This window comes from Haliotis cracherodii, unplaced genomic scaffold, assembly GCF_022045235.1.
Source record: "Haliotis cracherodii isolate W230 unplaced genomic scaffold, xgHalCrac1.p SCAF_30, whole genome shotgun sequence".
Lineage (NCBI taxonomy): Eukaryota > Metazoa > Mollusca > Gastropoda > Lepetellida > Haliotidae > Haliotis > Haliotis cracherodii.
Window position 1 is genome coordinate 1405508 of NW_027266287.1, and position 21275 is coordinate 1426782.

The 21275-nt window shown below is 39.2% G+C and overlaps 2 protein-coding genes across 3 annotated transcripts in view; one reads left to right on the forward strand and one right to left on the reverse strand.

Annotated features, from left to right (window-relative positions):
* LOC139476985 (serine/threonine-protein phosphatase 1 regulatory subunit 10-like) overlaps positions 1-6902 on the reverse strand; it is a 29939-nt gene extending 23037 nt beyond the window's left edge. For both annotated transcript variants that reach the window (XM_071259534.1, XM_071259535.1), the window contains exon 1: positions 6586-6902. The gene's annotated coding sequence lies outside the window, so the exon portion shown is untranslated. The remainder of the gene's footprint in view (positions 1-6585) is intronic.
* A 718-nt stretch (positions 6903-7620) lies between these two features.
* On the forward strand, positions 7621-18249 carry LOC139477021 (small ribosomal subunit protein mS40-like). Its single transcript, XM_071259582.1, has 6 exons — positions 7621-7668; positions 8863-9019; positions 13078-13172; positions 14650-14721; positions 16038-16164; positions 17765-18249. Exons 1-6 carry the CDS (start codon positions 7621-7623, stop codon positions 17845-17847), a joined length of 582 nt encoding a protein of 193 aa, XP_071115683.1. The 3' UTR covers positions 17848-18249.
* Positions 18250-21275: the final 3026 nt, after the last annotated feature.

The window sequence follows — 21275 nt, forward strand, 5'->3', positions numbered from 1 at the left end:
ATGTATCAAACCAAGTCAGTGAGCCTTACCACCCGATCCTGTTAGTCGCCTTTTATGTCACATCACTGCCTGTTTGTGGCATTGGTTGCTGAAGACCTATTCTAACACAATCTTCATGGGTGCACTGTGATAATGGTGGAATACTTCACACAAGTTCCACATCATTTCCAACTTCAACAAGGAGTGAGTGTCATGTCAAATCCATGTCAACACTCATCAACCACGCCACGGTAGCTTGGAGGTCTACTGTCACATGGTTAGCCTGGAGAGGAAGAGCTCCTTCTTGTTGTCCAATGACTTGTTTATTTGTTTGTTGTTTAACACTGCACTCAGCCATATTCCAGCTATATGGTAGCGGAATGTAAATAATCTGGACCAGACAATCCAGTGGTTGATATCATGAGCATCTATCTGCGCGACTGGGATACAATGACATGCATCAACCAAGTCAGTGAGCATGACCACCCGATCCCATTAGTCGTCTCATGACAAGCAGTTGCCTTTATGGCAAGCATGGATTGCTGAAGACTTATTCAACCCCTTAACTCAATGTCTAGAGCTAACAGTAAAATGATTCTCGGTTTTTCAAGATTTGCAATTGAAATGTAAAATGGTTTACAATTACACGCTCTTGAAAACAATGCCTGAATAAAGACAAGTTTGGCCTTAACCAATAACATTCAAAAACAAACCTGTTTCCCCTTTTGGTGCATTCTTAACTTACAATGGTTGCATATGGCAAAAATAATTATATTAAAAATATTAACTTGCCAACACATTTTCCTGACAAAACGATAGAAACACTTACCTCAAACAAGCGATATGACCTCCCAAGAAAACATATCAGACAACTGCTTCCAAAGGTTAACGTTTCTGTATTTAAAATATCTGTATATAGTTTTGCATGCATATGCCATTTCCTAGCTGCTTTTGCAAAGCATCAAAACACTATCAGTTGAGGTTATCTATACTTTCTCAAAGAAGAAAAAATCCTAAATTATTACTGGAGTGGAATTTGTTATTTTGAAGCCCTCTGCAAAAACCTTCTTGCCTTCACTCTTTTTACTTCTTGCTGACCAATGGTGTTATACTTAAAAAAAATGAATTCATAATCAGGGATAATTTTAGGGTGGGGTTCTGTGCTTTAAGGCTCTAAATTTGAAAAAAGGCCCATATTTTCAAATTCATAATGGCATTTTAACATTGTGCTTTATGGTGTTCCTCTGGAATATTTGAATTTTTCACATATAAGGCCCATGTCAGAAAATTCCTAGAGTGAACACGACTTTGTATTCAACAATTTTCTGTGAATCCCTTGAAACTTGGAATTAATACTAGTATATGCACAGCATTAGAAATTCATTTTTAAGCCTAGACCAAAGTACTTGTGAAAAACATTTCACTGTCTTCAAGAATTTATACCTTGTCTAGTTCTACTCATTTGTAGTGAAATAATTCTGAACTGGTAAAGAATAGCTTTCAAATGTTAGTGATTGGAGCTGTATTTATTCAGTCAAATTACTCATGGACTGGCAGAGTGAATTTCAAAGCTGAATGCATACAGTACACTATTCATCTTTTACAAAAATAACCTAACTTCATTCAGTGGCAATTTTTTATTTTCAATTTCTTTAACTCTAAGAATAACTTGTAAAGGATACTGTGCACGTACTCAACACTGACCAATGGTGGTTTTTAATGATATTTAAGCCGTGTCTGTCCCGGCTGTGCCATAAGCAATCATATACGTAAGTATTACATACATTAGTTTTAGCAAAGTTGAAGGGCACTTTGTCAATTTATGCTTGCACATATTCCTTTTAATTGTAATCAGGTTGGAAGCCCATTGTGACTTGACACGCAAGTCATGCTCTTTTGTTCAAAGAAACAGCAAACTGACTTGTAAGGAGGCCGAAAATTGTTCAAGTCTTGGATTTGTTACCATGTCATTGCACTTGACAATGTCACCACTGTTCTCCAAAAAGCCCATTGTGAAAAGCCTGTCAATTCTGCTCGTAGCAATCTGTCACTGGGTAAACATGTTTTAAGGTAAGAGTTGGATGAACACAATTGGACCCAAACTTTTAATCATAATAAAATTTAGTCTATTTTTTTATAACATTTATTTAAAGCATAGGTATTACAGTAAATGTAGTATATAGCTAGCATTGAGTATTAACTTTTGAATAATGTTTGATTTATTAGCATTTAGAACGAAGAAATTGTTTTTTATAAAGGACAATAATCCAAAATATCAGCAAAAAAGGTATGAAATACAAAAATAAACATAACCATAGCTTGACATGATTTTCATCCCAAATGCTCCTTATGTTTTTCACTAGTCCTATTTAAAACAATGCCTCTTTATCAGTTGGTGATAGTTCCGACAAAATCATCCAACAGACCAACAAATTGGTTTGTTTGTCATTTAGTGTTAATCAACAGAATCTTAATGGTGTTAATGATCAGTATCTTGGGGACATCCTGCAGGGCCCTGGTCCACAAAGCGACCGCAGAACTAGGACTGTCGTAAGTCTATGACAAAGTAGAAGTTACAATCGTTTTAGCACAACAATCACTTGATGAAATGGCCCTGGACTATCATGCCCAGGCATAGGACATGCTTGGAGTCTTGACTCGTCCGTTTTCATTGGTTAGGGGATACTTGCACTGACATTATACACAGGCATGTCGGGACACACATCAATACCCAGGTTAATCCACATATATTTTCCAATCCACGGACACTTGACAATTTAGTGTACATTAATAAACAAAGCCAAGTTGTTTATTTTTTCATAAATAAACAAGTTTAGAAATAAACACAAACTGGTATAAGTTTTGTTGTGTATGAACCAGCTCAGCTTATTACAAGTCACACGATGGGGAATCAAGTATTTAGATAGGTCCACAGTTTTGCTGCTATTATGCTATTGGCTGTCGAGCTGGTTTACACAATATTACAGCCAAACACGAACACCACAGGGCTTCTGACATAAACCCATATGCATGTCCCATATTTGATTCCATTGTTCCAAGCAACCACAAACAATCAAACTGAACTGGTATTTTTCATGCCTTTTTGAATAATTAATTCTGTATGTACTATTTTCTTGGAAGTATTGCACTGAATGTATATTATTTCAATGTTCAACATTGTCTGCTGTCTGTATATATTTATGGACAACTTTTACACATTTGACCATCTGATGTGAATACACTGTTTAAAACAAAAGCTTGCACTGACAGTTGAGAAAAAAATGTTTTCAATACTAATCAATATACACTGCAATTAACCATCATGAATTACAAAACATAGCAGTAAATGTTTAACTGTGTTGGCAATACCTATCCAAAATGTCATAGTTTGAGAAATAAACATGTAGAAGAAGCATGTACCAAGCATTTAAGTTTCTAGAAGCAGTCTCAAAGAGAATGACAAGCATGCTGAAACAGCCTTGATTTCAGTAAATAGAGAGAAACTGTTAGTTCAAAGATAATCTTTCCATGCAGTTTACAGGAGGAACACATCCACTTTGTTGTAAATAATACCCGTCTACAGATAGTATTTATTTTTTATTTTTTTTATGGATGTCTGAACCTATATTTATAGTATAAGGAATAAAACTTAAATAACGAGTCATTTTTTATTTCCCCAAAGTAACAATAAATTTCAATCAAAACAAAACGATAGTGTCAAGGTTAGAGGTCTATTTTTGAGGCCTGTACACAATCGTAGTTACCATTGATTACTTGTCCTAGGATTTCTCTTGAATAGTTACAAAACTAGACATGCAGTTTTATTTACTGACAATATTTATTGACAATGTAAAATTTATGGTTTTGTAATATTTGTATTTATTCCTACCACCAACACTGTTTTTGAGATAAATATATTTGAAAAACAAGTAAAAACACCCATAGTATGCCTTAAAAGCACCAAGTGCCCTGAAATCTGATATCAACCAGCTCTTGGTCTCAGCCCTCACATATTATACACTGCACTCTGTATGTCTATTCATTTCCTTGAACAGTCTTAAGAAATAACTTCAAGACTTGTCCAGATGCCTAGTGTAAACCTTAATTCACTAGTAGGTAAAATGTTCACAATGTCTTCATTTGTCAGTGATATTCAGTTCCAATTTGAAGTCAAACTTGAAGTATTGAGACCTGGTTCAGAATAATCCCCAAATGCTACTAGTCAGTAAGGACTACATAATTGGATTTTCACTTGTACTCAAGATGAGCTGACTGGTGTTTATTTCAAGGTCTGCTTGTATGAAGTGTATCCGTTTTCTTCTTTCATAATTCACAATGTGCTGAGTTTCTTCAATGAATGGCTGTAAACTATTGATCGAGTGAATGCATTGTGATGTGCTGATTGAAAGTTCTTATTTAAACCATACATGAAAACTGACAGTGTGAAATATGTATAAAATCATAAATAGCCAGTCCATGAATAACAATCTTAAAAAGTCAAACCTTATTCAAAAAATAGTTCTCACTTGCTAAAAACAAATAAACATCCTAATTCTCATACCTTTTCAATTTTATACTGTCCGGAAGAAGCATAACTATTAGTTTATTTATTATAGTTTATTTATTTATTTCATAATTCAACAAACACAATATTGTAAAGATCTTAAGGGAAACAATCTATTGTTTGTCACAAAGCAAATTATGAATATTTTTGAAGATAAGAAAACATTGACCTACCACAAATTGGTTACTACTTTCACCTTTATTCATCCACAAGTAATATATTAATTCACGATGAGTCATTGACAAAAATGTGATTCTTTTATCCCCTAAAATGCTGAATGATAAATGTCATTGTCTACTAATTGTTAGGATGGATAAGTATTAAGCAACAAGTTATGTCAGTGTATACTTTCAAACTACAAACATCTGACATAAGCCAATCAGACATCTTTTATTAATACAAAAATCTCATAAAGATTTGTTTTAGTCACATCACCCAATAATTTCAATATAAATAAAAAACTATTTTTTTTAGATATAACACCATATAATTTCGCCAAAATGTTCGACTTCAAATAACCTCAACTATGCAAGAGCTATCTGCAACTTCAAACGAATACTCAGAGATCGATGACCAGCTGATGACATTGTCAAATCTTTGTGTGAATGTTCCAAATATTGAAAAAAATGTCATATGTAGTTATTAAAACCATACTGTAGGGTTATCTGCAGGAACAGTCAACTTCAAGGTGTTAAAAGACGGCATACCTTTGCTCATCTAACATCAATCATTAAAAGTGCTTCCATGGTGCGTCACGAGTTATCTCCCTTTGCCCGCACCGCTCAGTGTGCAGTTCGTTGAACGATAGCCTAATCATGCTAACTGTTGAAATTCTGAATGTACAATGCGTAGATGAATAAGAGTTCACAACAACAAATTAAATTTTGGTCTCCGTCTAATGACACGTGCACGCTGTGTCACCATTATGTGCGATATTGCTTCAACAATTATTTCTCTTAATTACTGAAGCGTTAGTTTAAGCCTTATTCTGGCAGGTTGACGAAAACGTGTTTCAATGAGTAGGCTAACGTTTAGTTATATATTTGTTGACGGCACATTTTTTACACATTTAGTAAAAGAATGTTTCATTATCCATTAAAATGTGATAGATGTGATGATGTGCACGTTAATTATTTCTTTACTCAAACGCCAAACAAAATCTAGTTTGTTTCATGAAACCAAGATGCCCCTACATGATATGTTTACATAAAATGTTGCTTATAATTTTGCATAGGCAATGTTTATAATGCGTTAACTCAAAAACAGGACAACGTAGAATAAAATAGGCTACTTATATGTGTAAATTTGTTTTGTCTATCAGTCAAGATCTACATCTTAATAGGCAATTGTTGATGATGCGCAATATTCATATATTCCATTATTCAAATGTATTTCTCCGTTGCTATACAGTGAACGTGTGTTGTTACATGCAGTTGTTTTGAATGCGCGTACATGTTTACCAAGTCAACACGTACATGCAATCACAAGTCATGGTCAAAGACGCTATGTACCACACCCACGTTCTAGCCACGCCCCTTAACAAGCGCATGCCATATATGGAAATAACGGCGCAGTTTTTTGGTTTCTGCATAGATGCAATATTAAACTGATTCGCATGTTAACTGATCCTTTAAACATAGAAAAGATGTTATTTGAATGTTCAAGACAACTGATGTGTTGGTAAAAATATTTGAAGTTGAATTGCACTTTCCTTGCAAGATGGAGAACTTGCAGATATTCAATATGGCGACAGTGCAACCTTGGCCTACCTGTGTGTGAGCACCATCCAGGAATCCTTTGTTTAGGAACATAGATAAACCTGTAAACAGCCTCAAACTTGCTAAAATAGAAAATTGAATTAATTTATATTTCTCACGAATAATTACAAATGGAAACAACGTGAAAACACGTTGCTATACATTATGCCGTCCATTTTCTTTCTCACAGAATGTTCGTGAGTCTCGTCTTCATATTCCGATTACGAGCCAATCCCATATATATAACAAGTAAACGCTAGATGTGGAAGAAATAATTCTAATCACCTTATATCTGGTGATAAAAGAGACTTGTTTTACATGATCGTGAAACCAGTGTCTCTTTACAATATTGAAAGATTATGAAGTTCGTGATTCATGGCCTCGATTTCAGGGGGCCCCGATTTCAACGATATGAGCTATCAAATCTTCAGTCCAAACAAATCCCTCAGCAGACGATATTTTCCATGGTATCAGGCTATATCATATCTTGTAACTTGTGTCGAAGATTTAAGTGTCGATGTGTAGCGAGAAAAAGACAATATTCCAGAAAATTTCCAAGCTCAACGCACAGGGCCAAAACAAAGAAGCTCAAGCGCCCAAATGTTGAGACGAAGGGCGTTACTATGACGTCAATAGTGTCATCGGAGAACCGACAGGGGAATGCAAGGAAGCGCGCCTCATGTTTGACAACATTGGTATGCAAATGCATGCTGCTCCATATCTCAGATATCCGTGATTGTCAATATCATGATTGAATAACGATAATAATCCGGAATTAGTTGCTTAAAAATGAAATATTAGACATTTACATGGGATGATAATTCAATTCCGACTTCTCCGTTCTAACTCTATGAATAATTCATCACTTATACTCTCCAACCAACCAACTTACAAGTTCATTTCACAACAAGTAGCATTAATGTAATATATATACATTATTATGAAATCACTTTAGATAAATTAAGGCAAAAATTGTCTTACCTTTAACAAAGAATGATCAAAAGAGAAAAATAGGCATGTTAACCGACTGCTTCAAGACTAACTCCCTCGGAATATACCATTTGCAGAAAGGGTTTTCCTCCGACACCTGTTAAAAATTAATACGCACATCTATCTAAATTAAGAAGAGTCGGCATACATTTTATCAATAAGTAGATGTCAGTATTGTAGTGTTATTGCATAAAACTTCCCTCCTGGTCACAGATGCAATATGTTGGTTTATTTGATCCGATTGTAGAGACAATATACCCCGCATGGTATGGTCCATTATTATCATTATACGCAAGGACAGATAACTCTAGACTATTTCTAAGCTGCAGCATGGCGAGATTGTGTGTTGAAGTTGTACACAAACTTCTAAATATTCCGGTATTCAGACTTTGCATGCTCTTTGCCCCAAGTGCATTATGTTACCCATAAAATGATTCTAAGTTAACCATTATTCGATGACTGGCGTAATTTTGCACTTGCCATATCTATTTGAGAAAGGTTTCGATACTTAAATGAAGAATAAACTGGATGACATTGACATGGTGTTATTTTCACCCTATTACGATTTCCTTTCCGCTTAGGCCCCCTGTAGTATCTCAAGTCATGTATACTCCTGTAATATATCAGGATCAAAATCATACAGGTTTGTTTGATGAAAGAAACAAGAAAAAAATATTTTGCTGTGGTGACAGATCAACGTGGGTTTTCATGTGCTTTGAGGTTGTGTTCAAGATTATTGCACTTGATTAGCGACGTGCGTGTGTTTGTCTGCTTGTACTAGCCTTACTTACTTTGGAGATTTAACGTGCGCTTTCCGACTGATGCGTATTTCGCACACGGGTTGTACTAGCCTGGACTAATGCCAGTTTTATAGTGCAAGCACACTGATATACCATGCCACAGTTTAACATGGATACCCTCCTCAAACGCAGTACTGGATCCAAGCCGACCAGTTTTTGTTTTATCCTCTTATGGCCAAGCTCCAGGCAGGGTGACAGGTATTAGTACTTAACACGTCTTTTGGTAAGATGCTCCCTGTTATCGAGCCACAGACCCTCCGCTCTCGGGGCAGACATCTTTCCCCCAGACCTTGAAGGTGGTTAAACTGAAGTAGTTATTATGTGTTTCAGTTTAAAGTACCTTGTCCTCAGGTGACATTCAGAAGTTGTGGTATGATGTAAACAAGATTGATTTTATTCAATTAATGGTACAGATGGCAGTTACTCCAAGAACCTTTATTAATTTTCTGTTGGACACAAGATATTTTTTTGTTAGCTGCTACTGGACATACATTTTTGGGGTACAACATGTGAAGCCCATTTCTGGTGTCCCCTGCCGTGATGTTGCGTGAATATTGCTGAAAGTGGCATACAATCACTCACTTTGATACATGTTTTTCACTTAAAGAAGGCGTCAAACAGTCATTTCTTTTGTCTACAGCACATGTGTTTCAGGACATTCTACCAACCGTTTGTATTGCCTCCAACCTTAAACATCACTCCCATCAGGAAACTAGCAGAATCCATTCCCATTAAAATATTTGGAATAATAAAGTATGTTTCTCCATCCCAGGCACTGCGACTGATTCGACCTATCAGCCAGTCTACATACAGACTGCAGACTGAGAAGGAAGATGCAGATCCCGAAGATGATGGACCAATGGAGCGACAGCAACCTAGACGTCAAATGGTTGATCCAGATACCAGCATCCGGTATTTAGCCAGTTCTTGTAAGTGGTGAAATTCAAAGATATCCTAGGAAAAGAATCTGTTGACATCAGAGAACCTATGCATGCATGTTGATATATTGCTATTGTTTCCATCACATTTGATTGGCTGTGAAAGGTATGCATTATTTTGGGGTTTCTATTTCCATAAACCAAATGTAAAATGGCCCCACCCACGAACCAACTACTGCTCCCTGATTGGCAGATAACAGAATGGCTTGTGTTGCCTTATTGTGCTGAGCAATGTCACTGATTCCATATTGTTGTTTACAATGTTTTAAGTGTTAATCATTAAATAAGCAGTCTGAGAAGTTATTACAGTGAACATATTTATTTATAAGAATTAACTTCAATACTTCAATATGATTTTGCATTTATGGAGGTAAAAACACTTGGGTGCACACTTTGCATTATTCTGCGAAGCGGATTGACACAGTATGCACAATGCACACAAGACCCTTGAAGATCTGGGGTAGAATAGGTCTTCAGCAACCCATGCTTGCTGTTAAAGGCAATTATGCTTGTCGTAAGAGGCGACTAACGGGATAGTTTGGTCAGACTCACTGACTTGGTTGATGCATGTCATCATATTCCAATTGCGTGGATCAATCACTGGATTGTCATGTCCATATTCGATTATTTACAGACCGCCGTCATATAGCTAGAATATTGCTGAGTGTGCCTTAAACAACAGACCAACCAACCAACCAACCAAAATGCACACCATGTTTAAAGGGGCACTGATCTAACGCAATTCCCCGGGACTGGTTGTTGCCTTTGTTATTGTTTTTTCACAGTGAGTACCCGGATGTAGAGCAGAAATCTAGACTAGCTCGCGACCTCTGTTGCGCCATTCGTAAGCGCATCAGTCACTTTTATGGTAATAAGAGCGTATGGTCACATTGATCAACAAAATGAAATACAGTTTTCGAGATAATAAGGAAATGTAGGTATCTTTGTGGGTAGCATCGGTAATGGTGACGAAGTTTTGATTAGTCACTTGCTTGGTAATTTTGCGATTTTCGTTTACACTATTTTGACTTGCAACACAAAGTAAATATTTCATCTGAGCATTGCTTTTTTTATAGTGTGTATATTTTTTTACTGTCAAAATGTGTAACATATTTATTAAACGTCTAAATATTCAGTTATTTTACAAAGTGACTGAAAAACGTTTCCATCTGTATTATTATGATAACGAATTCCAAACATTTTGATGTTTAATGTCATCACCAAGAGACTGAAAATGTTACGTTGAAAAGTACATTTCTATGTTGTTTGGCTTCTAATCCTACATAATAATCTGTTGTGATGTTTGTAGGCCCTTTTGATCGTCTTAATCAATCTGGAAAGATTTTTTAGTCAAAATGACTGAAATATTTACACATTTTATAAATTGCCTGAGAGAATCACATTTTACAAATTGACGGTAATCTATACACGCTTACAAAGGAAATGACCTGTGGAAACAACGTCTATCGCGCATTGAAGAATTTCCCAACCAAGACGTAGAGAAACAAGAACGAATCGGTTCAAATGAAGGAAAACAAAATGCAAATACCATAATTACAACTTACCAAATTTATGTGTATAAATTGGCTGCTTCCTTGTTCGAGGAATGTATCCGTGAATATCCACACAAAGGAATAATGTGCCACTCATCTGCAGCTATACAAAATAACTTATTCGATGTCACGTGTCTCTGTAACTATCAAATATTCTAAAAGATATATATCGTTTCGGGATATTATAACCAGTGTTCGTTTCTCAACTGATCACTTGGATTGTTTCAGGTGTTTCACATAGGTGTCAAGTCTCAAGGGTTGGCTGAGAAAGGCCACGTGACAACTATTTTCATTACGTCCACGGTTCCTAAAAAATCCACTGAGTTTGATAACAATGAGCAACCAATCAACGTATTATCAGTTAACCCTTTGAACAAAGTATGTTGTTTTTACATCGGCACTTCACGCCATGATATGAGTGTATTCCCTTTGTTTTAGTAAACCTAGACATGTAAACACTCACTTTTGACATATCCACTGTGCAAGATAACAGTGATTAATCAATCAACGTATTTTCTGTTAATCCTTTGATGACTAGGAACGATCCGTTGATTTACCTAAAAAAATTAAATCAACTGATCATTCATCTCTTGCTGGGCTGCCACGTGCATATTACATAACGCACATTTCACCTCACTTCAAACCTGGATTTAGATTGAATAATTACCCCAGACACAATAAATGCCAAATGAGAACCTTTGTAAGGTAATCTAAGTGGTGCTACCACTAATTGTACCTGTAATAAATTCATTAACTGAGCATCAAGTGAATGACGACAAATACACAAGTGTAGGGTTATACGAGAAAACGTGGATGACAACAAGGGAGTAGTAATCGTATTATTGACGCAATCCGAAATCCGAAAATGCTTTCACTGCATGGATACTTTTTTTTAGTATTAAACTATAACCATCTGGGGTATTTCCAAATGACGACTTCCGATGAGCTCCGCCGTTCTTTTTGTCTGTTTGTTTAAGCTGAAGAAATTAATTAACATGCGCCCTTTGTCGAATCTTTATAGATCACATTTAACCAATCAGTGTTTATTCAAAAATGCGTAAAACAAATATTGCCTCCGGCCTCCAAGTGTATTTAGCTGTCCTTGCAGACGGTAGCCCAGTCTCTGGTCACGCTCAGTTGCGTTGCGTATCATCCGGGTACTCACGGGGGAAAAAACAATAACAAAGGCAACAACCAGTCCGGGGAATGGCGTTAGATCAGTGCCCCTTTAACGTATCACATTGGCTTCAATCCCACATGAAGCTGACCTTCAGTCATATGGCTGACATACTGCTCAACATGCTCAATGCAGCATTAAACCAAACTTGCTGGTAACATGACTCATGTTTATTTGGGTGTGTTGGAGAGTGGCAAATATTATCTTGGTATTATTTAAAGCCATGCATCACTTGGCTTATGGAAATATGGCCTAATTTCCAAGTTTGTGCTGTGATTGTTACCAAATGAACATGCCTTTGTGAAGTAAACAAGCCCAACCTAATATCATACTACTGTATTATGAAGTAAATGTGTAACTTAGTGAAATTAAGAGCCAAGTGTTGTGACATGTCATGCTTGTATGGCATGTGTTGTGACATGTGTCATGCTTATATCGGATGTGTTGTGACGTGTCATGCTAGTGATGTAAGGGAGATAACTCTCATTCCAGAAGTTCTGGTGGTGTTATGATAGCGTGTTAATTGTATCGGTTAAGTTGACAGTTGTAAGTATAGAATGTTACCTTGATTGTGTCGTGTGTTGTCATAGTGTTTTGGAATGATTGTGTCTGTTGAGATGATCGTTTTGTCAGTTGTATTATGAAAGTCTAACGAATAACGAGTTCTGAAGCTTGTATGGGATGTGTTGCAGCGAGTTCTGTTGTCTATCACTGGATATGGTCCCTTGTCAATAGATCTGTTTGATATTGATTTGGATTGACCTTGAGTGAAGCTCTGACTATTTGGAACTTGAAATATTGGGTAGGATGAAAAATGACAAGCTACTCAAAACACAAATTGCCTAGTAACACATTATCTAGCCGGTCTGGCTGGCTAGAACTGCTGAAATCTTTTTTCACACATTGGCTCAAGTAACGCAAGTAATGCATTTGGCATTATTAAATCTATGAGTTTGATAATACTCAAAGTCACCAAGAGCACCCGTGAAGATTCGGGTTAGAATAGGTCTTCAGCATCCCATGCTTGCCTTAGAGGACTATGCTTGTCGTAAGAAACAGGATTGGGTGGTCAGGCTCGCTGACTTGGTTGACGTATGTCATAGTATCCCAATTGCGTAGATTGGCACTCTTGATGTCCATCACAGGACTGTCTGGTCTCGACTCCATTATTTAAAGAGCGCCTTCATATAGCTGGAAAATTGCAGAGTGCAGGCTTAACAAACAAACTGAAGCTGATGCTGATGCTGATGCAGGGTGTTGCATGTACAAGCCTGTGTAGTACTGAGGGTGTGTCATCTGGGGCAGTGCTTGTGTTTCAGCCTACAGGGAAGCGTATGGGGACGACCCTGTGTGGAGACACTACAGACGGAACTTTAAGGGTTCACTGCCGCCCAGAACACGGAAGACATGTGTGGTAAGTCCTCAGACTCTGACACCGGTAGTATTGGATCAGAATCTCTAAATGCTATGTCATTGAAATATGCTGTGATAGGGAAACTCAGTGTGCAGGTGGGGAATAAATCTGACTGGAGCATGTTTGGATTATTACCTGTGAGAAATGACAGACATTCTGAGAGATCTGATTTCAAACTTTCAGTATTACTTTGTGAGGGATGGGTATTCCTTCCATTGTTATGACAGGTGTGTCCACTATTTCTCTCTCACTACCCTGTATTTGCTGGGTTCCATCATACATCCATCAACCATTCTACTCACCTACCAAGGGCTGCTTTCCCTGCTTCAGACACTGGTGTTATTTAAAAAATTCAGTGGCAGGGATCGGCGTTAAGGTACTAAAACAAGGACTGGTCGGCTCGGAGTCAGTATACTGTGTCTGAATGAGGTATTCATGTTAAACTGTGGCATAGTATCTCGAGGGCTAGCACTATGAAACTGGCATGAGTCTGGGCTAGTACAACAAGCACACACACACACACACACACACACACACACACACACACACACACACACACACACACACACACACACACACACACAATGACGTCACAATGGTCTGCAAAGCGGAGCCAAGCAATATCAGTTTTGCATGATAATTGGGGTTTTAAGTTCGACTCATTGGTGACAATGGCGTGACACTGGTTATTACTGTTTACCTTGTTTACATGTAAACAAGTTGAAAGAATGATTTTGGATGATATATATCAACACCCGTTGATAAAGTTTTGTTTCACCTATCCTTTTAACTCACCAGGACCAAAGGCTCCGACTGAGGCGTAAAACAACATTCATTAAGTCATTGATTGTTTGGATTCCAAGTAATCTGTTGTGTCAGACAAATATTTATATACCAGGGTGGGCTAAAAAAAACTAATAGTCTTGGTTCTCAGGCACGGCCTGCATCATCATAAAGTTTGCCACACATTTCATTTTAATTTCCATATTTACAAAAAAATTCTTAATCATGTTAGATATTCAATGTCCAGTGGTAGTCAAATACTGTATTCAAGTATTTAACTCATCAAGAAATACTTCCAACATGGGTACAATGTGTGAAGCCCATTTCTGGTGTCCCCCGCCGTGATATTGCTGGAGTATTGCTAAAAGCTCACTCACTCACTCACTCACTCACTCACTCACTCACTCACTCACTCACTCACTCACTCACTCACGCCTTGCCCAGGGCCCTGTTCCACAAAGCGATCTTAGCGCTAGGTCGATCGTAACTCCCTTTCTTTAACACTGACTTACGACAGTCATAGCGCTAAGATTGCTTTGTGGAACTGGTCCCAGATTGATTGTACACAACAGTTCAGTTTATTTGGTTACATACTAAATAAACACATGCACAAGCACTATATTTTCAAAAGCCATTGCCTGATAACCAATTCTGTTATTTTTTTAAGCCTCACTTTGAAACATTCTGTTTGCAGAGGAAGGGGGAGATAGCAACAGGCAGTCCGTGTCCAGTTTGTCGAGATGAGTTCCTGGTGTTGGACATGACGGTGAGAACTCCTGCTACATCAACCTGGAGCTGTGTGATATCATGACACAGCGATAGAAACTAACAGTTTTAGTCCTTGTAATGATACCATAAAGCAAAACCCTTATAAAGGGCAAGTATATATTAGTCCTTATGATACCTTAACTTTAGGGCCTTTTGGCAAGGACTACAGGACTACTGACAGTTTCTAATACTGAAACATTGAGCTAACCGGACATTGTATGCCATGTGTGAGACATATTCCAAGGACTACAGGACTACTGACAGTTTCTAATACTGAAACATTGAGCTAACCGGACATTGTATGCCATGTGTTAGACATATTCCAACAGTGTGAGATATTGTATCCCATGTGTTTGACATATTCCGACAGTGTGAGATATTGTATGCCATGTGTCAGACATATTCCGACAGTGTGAGATATTGTATGCCATGTGTGAGACATATTCTGACAGTGTGTGATATTGTATGCCATGTGTCAGACATATTCTGACAGTGTGTGACATTGTATGCCATGTGTGAGACATATTCTGTCAGTGTGAGATATTGTATCCCATATGTTTGACATATTCCGACAGTGTGAGATATTGTATGCCATGTGTGAGACATATTCTGACAGTGTGTGATATTGTATGCCATGTGTCAGACATATTCTGACAGTGTGAGATATTGTATGCCATGTGTCAGACATATTCTGACATTGTGTGACATTGTATGCCATGTGTGAGACATATTCTGACAGTGTGTGATATTGTATGCCATGTGTCAGACATATTCTGACAGTGTGAGATATTGTATGCCATGTGTCAGACATATTCTGACATTGTGAGACATTGTATGCCATGTGTGAGACATATTCTGACAGTGTGTGATATTGTATGCCATGTGTGAGACATATTCTGACAGTGTGTGACATTGTATGCCATGTGTGAGACATATTCTGACAGTGTGTGATATTGTATGCCATGTGTCAGACATATTCTGACAGTGTGAGATATTGTATGCCATGTGTGAGACATATTCTGACATTGTGAGACATTGTATGCCATGTGTGAGACATATTCTGACATTGTGTGACATTGTATGCCATGTGTGAGACATATTCTGACAGTGTGTGATATTGTATGCCATGTGTGAGACATATTCTGACAGTGTGAGATATTGTATGCCATGTGTCAGACATATTCTGACATTGTGAGACATTGTATGCCATGTGTGAGACATATTCCGACAGTGTGTGATGTTGTGTTCCAACAGTGTTAGAGATTGTATGCTGAGGGTATGTGATGTATATTATTTTGAATCTCTCTCCCTCAGAATGTTGGTTTGCTGGAGCAGTTCATCTCTCCGTACACGGGGGAGGTGTACGACTACATGAAGACGGGACTGTGCCAGACGCAGCACAAGAAGCTGGTGCTGGAGGTGCTCAAGGCCAGGAACCACGGTGAGGGGCCACAGTGTGAGGCTATGGTGTAACCTGTGTCTCTCCTCCACCTCCCTGACTTAGTGTCAGGTTAGGTACACTGTAGGCCCTGTTTGACTGGTAGATTAATGTCAACTATGGTAGATGAATGCCGACTGTGGTAGATTAATGCTGACTATGGAAGATTTATGCCGTCTGTTGTGGATTAAAGCTGTGATGGATTAATGCTGACTGTGGTAGATGAATGCCGACTGTGGTAGATGAATGCCGACTGTGGTAGATTAATGCTGACTGTGATGGATTAATGAGGACTGTGACAGATTAATGCCGACTGTGGTAGATTAATGCCGACCGTGGTATATTAATGCCGACTGTGGTGGATTAATGCCGACTGTGGTGGATTAATGCCGACCGTGGTAGATGAATGCCGACTAAGGTAGATTAATGCCGACTGTGGTAGATTAATGCCGACTAAGGTAGATTAATGCCGTCTGTGGTAGATTAATGCCGACTGGTAGATTAATGCCGACTGTAAAAGATTAATGCCGACTGTAAAAGATTAATGCCGACTGGTGGATGAATGCCAACTGTGGTAGATTAATGTGGACTGTGATGGATTAATGTGGACTGTGGTAGATTAATGCCGACTGTAGTAGATTAATGCCGACTGTTGTAGATTAATGCAGACTGTGGTGGATGAATGCCAACCGTGGTGGATTGATGCTGACTGTGGTAGATTACTGCTGACTGTGATGGATTAATGTGGACTGTGGAAGATTAATGCTGACTGTGGTAGATTAATGCCAGCTGTGGTAGAATGTGGTAGATTAATGCCGACTGTGACAGATTAATGCCGACTGGTAGATTAATGCTGTGGTAGATTAATGCCGACAGTGGTAGATGAATGCCGAGTAAGGTAGATTAATGCCGACTGTGGTAGATAAATGCCGACTGTGATGGATTAATGCGGACTGTGATAGATTAATACCAACTGTGGTAGATTATCGCTGACTGTGTTAGATGAATGCCGACTGTGGTAGATTTATGCAGACTGTGGAAGATTAATGCTGACTGTGGTAGATTAATGCTGACTGTGGTAGATTAATGCAGACTGTGATAGATTAATACCGACTGTGGTAAATTAATGCTGACTGTGGTAGATTAATGCCAACTGTAAGGGATTAATGTGGACTGTGATAGATTAATACCGACTGTGGTAGATTAGTGCCGACTGTGGTAGATGAATGTCTACTAAGGTACATAAATGCCGACTGTGGTAGATTAATGCAGACTGTGATGGATTAATACCGATGGTGGTAGATTAATGCAGAATGTGGTAGATTAATGCTGACTGTGGTAGATTAATGCAGACTGTGGTAGATTAATGCAGACTGTGGTAGATTAATGCTGACTGTGGTAGATTAATGCAGACTGTGGTAGATTAATGCTGACTGTGGTTGATTAATGCTGACTGTGGTTGATGAATGCAGACTGTGGTAGATTAATGCAGACTGTGGTGGATGAATGCCGACCGTGGTAGATTAATGCCGACCGTGGTAGATTAATGCCGACTGTGGTGTATAGTATTTTGCTTGATCCAGGGTGTTGTCTATTGTTGCAGGTCTCATCCAGTCAGCAGTTCCCTTCAGGAGATATGATTACAGTGAATATATGGAAGACCGAGGGAAGAAAGAAGATGTATGACTGGCCAGTGTCGCGTGTGTTTGTGAATAAAGTGGACAGAGCTGGCCCTGGTTGTGTCTCACTGCATGTGGGGAGTCGGGTTAGAACATGTCCCCAGCAATCTGTGCCGGACGTAAAAGGAGACGCAGTGGATCAGGGAGTCAGAATCAGTGACCAGCTTGATTGCGTCTCATTGTATCCTGTACCAGATAACGTTGGGGTAGCGTCAAGATAACCCTGAGGTACTTTCAGCCAATCTAAATAAAGGATGCGTGGGTTCTTGAGGTGATCAGATGTGTGCTCATTTCTTTACCACCTGAATTTTGATGTTTTTTAACATATGAAAACACACAGACTGAATCTTCCATCAATGGTTCTCACCTAGTGTATCGTAGACGAGGTGATCAGAAACAACCAGGTGCATAAAATATCCACACTAGTGAGTCTTATATTATATATTGACGAGGTGAAATGGCTGCTTGTACCAGTCTGTAGTCCGCCCACAGTGACCAGTGGCAGTGGAGGAAGATCCGGGGTAGAATAGGTCTTCAGGAATCAATGCTTGTCGTAAGAGGCGACTAACGGGATCGGGTGGTTTGGCTCGCTTACTTGATTGATGCATGTCATCCTCTCCCAACTGCATGGATTGATGCTCATGATGTCAATTACTGATTATCTGGTCCAGGCTCCGTTATTTACAGACCACCGTCATATAGCTGGAATATTGCTGAGTGTGGCGTTAAACAACAAACAAACCTGTTGTTACCCTGACTGGCGCTAAAACAAGGACTGTTGGGCTTGGATTATGCTGTCAGATATACCATGCCACATTGAATGGGGTATCAGTGGGCTATCAAATCGGCATCAGTCCGGACTAGTACAAGCAGCCACACACTCGTGCATGAACGTCGCTATATATATATGCAATAACCTTGGACGGGACGTTAAACCCCATTTCACCTCACCAATTCTCAGCTCCCAGGGGAGTATACAGCCAATCTGCTTGTTAGGGGCTAGGCCCTTGACAATTACCATCTTATCCTACCGGGTACCCATTCATTGCTGGGAGACAACTTGAGTGAGCAACGTTACCACCAACCTTTGTTCAAGGTCAAAGTGTCAAGGTCATGTATTCATCTGCACACCTGTTACAAGTGATCTCTTCATCCATGCCACAACAAACAGGATTGCATACAACAGGATAAATATTCATTTATTTTCAGAAGCGAATTACTGACACATTGATCTTGTCTGCAACGCAAAACAGACTTGACATACCATACTGTCTTGGGTACAAGCTCGGGGGCCTTGAATGATGGATCCAAAAGAGCAACCTGAACGTAATGTGAAAATAAGGATTGACATTTCTTATGTGAAAGTGCAAGAGAAACAAAACCCTCTACACCTAAGGCGAGGCTTTTCCGGCTTGGCTTACAGATCATTCTGTAAAAAAAAATCCAGCCCTGTTCCGCAAAGCAATCATAGCACTGACTATCGGAAGCCAATGAGAGGTACAATCACCTTTACGCTACAACTATAAGCTTTCAATAGTTGTAGCACAAAAACTGCATGAGAAAGTTAAAAGAAAATTTTATACAAAAAGGGGTTCATAACTTATACCCAAGACATTTTGGTTCATCTGGTATGTAAGTAATAGGCAGGATGTTCGTGTAAGTCATTCAATGTGCACTGGGGAAAAAATACTGGATTGTCTCAATGCCCATTTAGTAATAACAATCTGGTTGCTAAGTTCAGTGAATAGGACTACATATTTCATACAGACATTAGGGATAATAGTTTCATGAGCTAATAAATATCACAGACCTTGCGAAGTTTCTAGTCAGGATCTCACTGCAGCAGCGGGTAACTTCCTCACTGGGGTACCACTGAACTGTACCCAGGGACGAATGTACCACGGATCCATTGCTGATTGCCCTGGACCATAGGATTATATTACGTACCACGATGCCATAGCTTTGTGCCCAGGACTGTAGGATTATATTACGTACCACCGCTTTGTGCCGAGGACTAGGATTATATTACGTACCACCGCGCCATTGCTTTGTGCCCAGGACTGTAGGATTATATTACGTACCACCGCGCCATTGCTTTGTGCCCAGGATTGTAGGATTATATTACGTACCACCGCGCCATAGCTTTGTACCCAGGATTGTAGGATTATATTACGTGCCATTGCTTTGTGCCCAGGACTGTAGGATTATATTACGTACCACAGCTTTGTGCCCAGGACTGTAGGATTATATTACGTACCACAGCTTTGAGCCCAGGACTGTAGGATTATATTACGTACCATAGCTTTATGCCCAGGATTATATTACGTACACCGCGCCATAACTTTGTACCCAGGACTGTAGGATTATATTACGTACCACAGCTTTATGCCCAGGATTGTAGGATTATATTACGTACCACCGCGCCATAGCTTTGTGCCCAGGACTGTAGGATTATATTACACACCACCGCGCCATAGCTTTGTACCCAGGACTGTAGGATTATATTACGTACCACAGCTTTATGCCCAGGATTGTAGGATTATATTACGTACCACCGTGCCATAGCTTTGTGCCCAGGATTGTAGGATTATATTATGTACCACCGTGCCATAGCTTTGTGCCCAGGATTGTAGGATTATATTACGTACCACCGTGCCAAAGCTTTGTGCCCAGGACTGTAGGATTATATTACGTACCACCGCGCCATAGCTTTGTGCCCAGGACTGTAGGATTATATTACGTACCACCGTGCCATAGCTTTGTGCCCAGGACTATAGGATTATATTACGTGCCATTGCTTTGTACCCAGGATTGTAGGATTATATTACGTACCACCGTGCCATAGCTTTGTACCCAGGATTGTAGGATTATATTACGTACCACCGCGCCATAGCTTTGTGCCCAGGATTGTAGGATTATATTACGTACCACCGTGCCATAGCTTTGTGCCCAGGACTGTAGGATTATATTACGTACCACCGTGCCATAGCTTTGTGCCCAGGACTGTAGGATTATATTACGTACCACCGCGCCATAGCTTTGTGCCCAGGACTGTAGGATTATATTACGTACCACCGCGCCATAGCTTTGTGCCCAGGACTGTAGGATTATATTACGTACCACCGTGCCATAGCTTTGTGCCCAGGATTGTAGGATTATATTACGTACCACCGTGCCATAGCTTTGTGCCCAGGATTGTAGGATTATATTACGTACCACCGTGCCATAGCTTTGTGCCCAGGATTGTAGGATTATATTACGTACCACCGTGCCATAGCTTTGTGCCCAGGACTAGGATTATATTACGTACCACCGTGCCATAGCTTTGTGCCCAGGACTGTAGGATTATATTACGTGCCATTGCTTTGTACCCAGGATTGGAGGATTATATTACGTACCACCGTGCCATAGCTTTGTGCCCAGGATTGTAGGATT

Excerpts from the sequence above, each read along its gene's own strand:
- LOC139477021 (XM_071259582.1), top strand. The coding sequence starts at position 7,621 with ATGGCGAGATTGTGTGTTGAAGTTGTACACAAACTTCTAAATATTCCG. Across the intron at positions 9,020-13,077 it reads CCGGTATTTAGCCAGTTCTT|CCTACAGGGAAGCGTATGGG; the intron begins GTAAGTGGTGAA and ends CTTGTGTTTCAG. Across the intron at positions 14,722-16,037 it reads TCCTGGTGTTGGACATGACG|AATGTTGGTTTGCTGGAGCA; the intron begins GTGAGAACTCCT and ends TCTCTCCCTCAG.